This window comes from Esox lucius, chromosome 1, assembly GCF_011004845.1.
Source record: "Esox lucius isolate fEsoLuc1 chromosome 1, fEsoLuc1.pri, whole genome shotgun sequence".
NCBI classification, from domain to species: Eukaryota; Metazoa; Chordata; class Actinopteri; order Esociformes; family Esocidae; genus Esox; species Esox lucius.
Window position 1 is genome coordinate 6,249,348 of NC_047569.1, and position 6,000 is coordinate 6,255,347.

The following is a 6,000-nucleotide window of genomic DNA, read 5'->3' on the forward strand; positions in this document are numbered from 1 at the left end:
CATAAAGATCTGAGCAACTTTGACAAGGGTCAAACTGTGATGGGTAGGAGCATCTCCAAAACTGCAGCCCTTGCGGGGTGTTCCTGGTCTGCAGTGGTCAGTACCTGTCAAAAGTGGTCCAAGGAAGGAAAAGCAGTGAACCGGTGACAGGGTTATGGGCGGCCAAGGCTCATTGATGCACATGGGGAGCGAAGGCTGGCTGTGTGGTCCGATCCAACAGACGAGCTACTGTAGCTCAAATTGCGGAAAAGATTAATGCTGGTACTAATAGAAAGGTGTCAGAACACACAGTGCATCGCAGTTTGTTGCAAATGGGGCTGTTTAGCTGCAGACCAGTCAGGGAACCCATGCTGACCCCTGTCCACTGCTGAAAGCACCTACAATGGGCATGTAAGCATCAGAACTGGACCACGGAGCAATAGAAGAAGGCGCCCTGGTCTGATGAATCACGTTTCCTTTTACATCACGTGGATGGCCAGGTGCGTGTATGTCGCTTACCTGGAGAACACATGGCACCAGGATGCACTATGGGAAGAAGGCAAGCCAGTGGAGGCAGTGTGATGCTATGGGCAATGTTCTGCTGGGAAACCTTGGGTCCTGCCATTTATGTGGATGTTACTTTGTACCACCTACCTAAGCACTGTTCCATGTGTCCATTTCCTGGCAACAATATTCCCTGATGACATTGGCCTCTTTCAGCAGGATAATGCATCCCTGCCACAAAGCAGACGTGGTTCAGGAATGGTTTGAGGAACACAACAAAAAGTTCAAGGTGTTGACTTGGCCTGCAAATTCCCCAGATTTCAATCCAATCAAGCATCTGTGGGATGTGCTGGACAAACAGGTCCCATCCATGGAGGCACCACCTCGCAACTTACAGGAATTAAAAGATCTGCTGCTGGCAAAAGGGGGACCTACACAATATTAGGCAGGTGGTCATAATGTTATGGCTGATCAAAGTAAATGCCCAGTGCTCGTCTAATAACAGTATTACACAACAATTCAACCAGCCTGAAAACAATGATCATTTAAAAATGTTCTTAGCAATGATTTAGTCATCTGTGATTTGGTCATTTGTTCTATGGTAAAACAGTTAATGAATACCTTAAACCAAAAAAGAACTTAAACAAGGCTACTACACAGCTCAATTGTCCCAATCAGCTAATTAGCCTTTCTACAAGTGTCATGTTTAAATATACCATTCACAAACACAACCATCGACAAATGCAATCTCATACATTAGGGGATATACACAATGTTGTTTGGGGAGAACATTGTTTGAATCCATCAGCTAGTTAAATTATTTCAGACCAGCAACCAGAGTCTGAAGAAGTGGGCGGAGTCTGCATTCACAAACAGCTGCGAGTGTGTGAGATATTGATGCATCCCTGATATTAATTACAAGTAATAGTGTAAAGCCTGTGTAAAAAATATATATGTATACATTAAATTGAGTGACACATTCAGTAATATGTGAGTCCTTGGACACTGTGTAGGCTTGCTGAAACCAGCAGTGCTCAGACAGAGTTGCACACCATATGTAGGCTAATAGAGGCAACATATAAGTCACTAATTGACCACCGAAATGGAGGTCAATGGATTTTACTAATCGAATAAGTCAACTTCATCGAACAATCTTTGCAGCCCTAGATCTGACCATCACTTTTAGGACGGCGCACACGCATGGAAAATGAATGACATTTGGGCGGTACTTGGTTGAAACAAAATGTTCCACTTTTAACCAAACCCCACCTAATGGGACAGATGCAGGAAGCCGTCTCATTTAGGAGCAGAATAAAATAGCCTATATATTTTCTATGTTAACAATACAGGATTCGAGTAAACATACCTTTCTGTTCCAGGATGAACACTCCTAGCTGCAAGGCTAACTGCTAGGCTAACTGCAGCAGTAGAATGTGATGATGCAGATTAAACGCAATATAATGGCAACATGATCACCTCTAAATGTAATGTAAAACGTACAGTTGAACTGCATCCAGTTTGAGCTGACTTATATATCCACATAAACCTGTGTTTCCCCCCCACATTACCTACCTGAAACTCAACTAGGCTATTGGTTAGGATTAAAGGCAAAAAACTGAAAGAATATAATTGACAAACCACTGACTTCAATTCCATTTCTATGCATTTAATCTTATCACATTTTCAAAACTCCAGAAGATAACGTACAGTGGGGAGATTACATTATTTGATACACTGCCGATTTTGCAGGATTTCCTACTTACAAAGCATGTAGAGGTCTGTAATCTTTATCATACGTACACTTCAACTATGAGAGATGGAATCTAAAACAAAAATCCAGACCATCACATTGTATGATTTTTAAATAATTCATTAGCATTTTATTGCATGACTTAAGTATTTGATCACCTACCAACCAGTAAGAATTCCGGCTCTCACAGACCTGTTAGTTTTTCTTTAAGAAACCCTCCTGTTCTCCACTCATTACCTGTATTAACTGCACCTGTTTGAACTTGTTACCTGTATAAAAGATACCTGTCCACACACTCAATCAAACAGACTCCAACCTCTCCCCAATGGTTAAGACCAGAGAGCTGTGTAAGGACATCAGGGATCAAATTGTAGACCTGCACAAGGCTGGGATGGGCTACAGGACAATAGGCAAGCAGCTTGGTGAGAAGGCAACAACTGTTGGTGCAATTATTAGAAAATGGAAGAAGTTCAAGATGACGGTCAATCTTCCTCGGTCTGTGGCTCAATGCAAGATCTCACCTCGTGGGGCATCAATGATCATGAGGAAGGTGAGGGATCAGCCCAAAACTACACGCCAGGACCTGGTCAATGACCTGAAGAGAGCTGGGACCACAGTCTCAAAGAAAACCATTAGTAACACACCACGCCATCATGGATTCAAATTCTGCAGCGCACGCAAGGTCCCCCTGCTCAAGCCAGCGCATGTCCAGGCCCGTCTAAAGTTTGCCAATGACAATTTGGATGATCCGGAGGAGGAATGGGAGAAGGTCATGTGGTCTGATGAGACAAAAATAGAGCTTTTTGGTCTAAACTCCACTCACTGTGTTTGGAGGAAGAAGAAGGATGAGTACAATCCCAAGGATACCATCCCAACCGTGAAGCATGGAGGTGAAAACATCATTTTTGGGGATGCTTTTCTGCAAAGGGGACAGGACGACTGCACCGTATTGAGGGAGGATGGATAGGTCCATGTATCGCGAGACTTTGGCCAACAACCTCCTTCCCTCAGTAAGAGCATTGAAGATGGGTCGTGGCTGGGTCTTCTGAAACACACAGCCAGGGCAACTAAGGAGTGGCTCCGTAAGAGGCATCTCAAGGTCCTGGAGTGGCCTAGCCAGTCTCCAGACCTGAACCCAATAGAAAATCTTTGGAGGGATCTGAAAGTCTGTATTGCCCAGCGACAGGCCCGAAACCTGAAGGATCTGGAGAAGGTCTGTATGGAGGAGTGGGCCAAAATCCCTGCTGCAGTGTGTGCAAACCTGGTCAAGAACTACAGGAAACATATGATCTCTGCAATTGCAAACAAAGGTTTCTGTACCAAATATTAAGTTCTGCTTTTCTGATGTATCAAATACTTTATGTCATGCAATAAAATGCAAATTAATTACTTATGTGATTTTCTGGATTTTGGTTTTAGATTCTGTCACTCACAGTTGAAGAGAGTACCTATGATAAAAAGTACAGACTTCTACATGCTTTGTAAGTAGGAAACACTGCTGATTTTGCAGGTTATCAAATACTTGTTCTCCCCACTGTATTTATGCTGGGCCTGGAGACCAGGGAAAGGGACTGTGGACCTACATGACATCCAACAGTGGGATATTGAAACCAGCAGCAGCTGGACGCTTCTGAGAGTGCCTCACCAGTGGCCACCTCTGTCTGGCACTGACGACGCTGAACGCCAGTTGTCTGATGTGGAGGGACGGGCTTCCCTTGACGGGCCTCTCTGGACTGTGTTCAACAGATTAGTGATGTGCTGCTCCCTGGACTCATCCATCTGAACAACTGCACGCTAAAGCAAGGTAGGACAACAACACCATTAGATTCACACCGGACACATGATGGTAAAATTACATTTATTCTAAACAGGTGACCACTATCTTAGCAAAACATTTGATGGATGTCTAAGGAGACAACAACCTAATCGAAGCAGCACTGTCACCAGACAAACACAGATGACATTAGGACTGTGCCAATGTCATACACCTTTTTTCTGACTTTACTAGGTAAGTTGACTGAGGGATTCTCATTGAAAGCAAGCACCATGACAGAAATTGGAGTCAACTGTCCCTTTGAGTCAGAATAAAATAGTTTCGTCTTTGTTCACTGCGGGATTCAATCTTACATATTTCCAGTTCCTGGACAGACAAACTGTTAGGCTACCTGTCTGCTCACTTGTTTTTAAAATCCCTATAGAACAAGACGGTCGGAGAAGTTGGACCCCTGGCTTTAAAATCCAATGGGTTTTCAGGTGAGGGCAGACATTTCAAGGACGTAAATAAGATCTCACCGATTTTCTTTCATTTTCTTTCCTCTTCAGGCCTCCCCATTTTGCATACCACAGTCCGATCTCACGGCCCTTCAGATGCGAAGGTGGACGGTTTGGACCTCCACCTCGCCCTCCCCGTTCTTCCCGCGACTCCCATTCGGAGTTCCGCGGGGGTCTACTGCCACTTGACCCAGCTCCACGGTCCCACCTCTCACGGCTTCCATCTCTTCCAAATCCTCGACCTCCTCTTCGGCCTCCTCTTCTGCCATCATAGCCTTCAAAACTCATACCGCTTACAGTTATGACAAGCACGACACAATGCCGAAGAACGAAGACTAGCGTGCTGCAGTATGTCCTGGAATAGAAATGATAGCTAAAGCTTGTTAGCCGGCTTGTCAATTTCGTGGATGAGCTAAATGAATAATCGTATATCTCAACCCGTATACATATTTTACAGAGAATCCGGGTCAGGTAAGAAATGGAATGCAAATTAAAATAACATTATTGACACATGTAACATGAAAATATAACAGAATAATCAGCTAAACTGTTATATATATCCGGGCGCATACAGTTGAAGCTAGCATTTTTTGAATAAGTCGATGGATGATGACGTTTTAACTCATGATTGGTCAGAGAGTTGGTCAGGTTCTTCTTTGATGTGATTGGACTAAATACGCTGTAGAACACTGCTGTTTACAAGATCAGTGAGACCTATTGAAAGGCTGTTGAAATACTGTATACTTTATACAGAAATATAAATACAACATGCGATCATTTCATGTTACAAATCATATAAGGAAATCAGTCAACTGAAATAAATGCATTATAGCCAAACATATCAATCTCACATGACTGGGATGGGAATACAAATGCGTGCATAATGAATTTTTTTGGATCTTTCATTTCAGTTCCCATGAAACATGGGACCAGCACTATATGTCGCATTTATATTTCTGTTAATATAGTATAAATAACTGTGGTAAAAAAATGTGACATTCATATACAGAATGCAATTTTAATGTAGAATGTGTCACACTGTACTGTGGAGTCTAACAGACTATGTCAATTGTACTGAAAGATAATCCTGAATAAGTAAGTCTGTAATTTACTGCATCTGCCTAACACTTTTTTTCTTTTATAAGCCACTGGCTGCACTCAACTGTGTAAGACAGAAGAAAACAGTTGATAAACGGGCCAAAGCTAATAGTTGCCTGGAACCATGCTCTACCTCTGGATCCACAGTGTATCACTCAGAGACTTAAACATTTTTAATGTCCATGTTGTGTTTGTGCATTGATAGCTCAGTCTGTAAAAAGAAAGTAGACAGACAGCCTAAAATAAACCACTTATTCACATGCCTTGCTTTCTGCCTGTAGTGGACTATAGACAGAGCAGTACATGACCTTACAGCTTTTCCAAAAAAGCAATTAGTTCCAGTTGCGTTAATACCTCAAATTAGAAGACATTGATCCGGGGCTGTTCACAATTACTGG

General features: G+C 42.8%; 1 protein-coding gene across 1 annotated transcript in view; it reads right to left on the minus strand.

The window, feature by feature from the left end:
- dhx36 (DEAH (Asp-Glu-Ala-His) box polypeptide 36) overlaps positions 1-5,117 on the minus strand; it is a 53,719-nt gene extending 48,602 nt beyond the window's left edge. The window contains exons 1-2 of the mRNA XM_013140721.4: positions 4,526-5,117; positions 3,879-4,027 (exon numbers count right to left, since the gene is read on the minus strand). Coding sequence (XP_012996175.2) covers positions 3,879-4,027; positions 4,526-4,792 — 416 coding nt within the window. The 5' untranslated portion in view covers positions 4,793-5,117. The remainder of the gene's footprint in view (positions 1-3,878; positions 4,028-4,525) is intronic.
- Between the last annotated feature and the right edge of the window lie 883 nt (positions 5,118-6,000).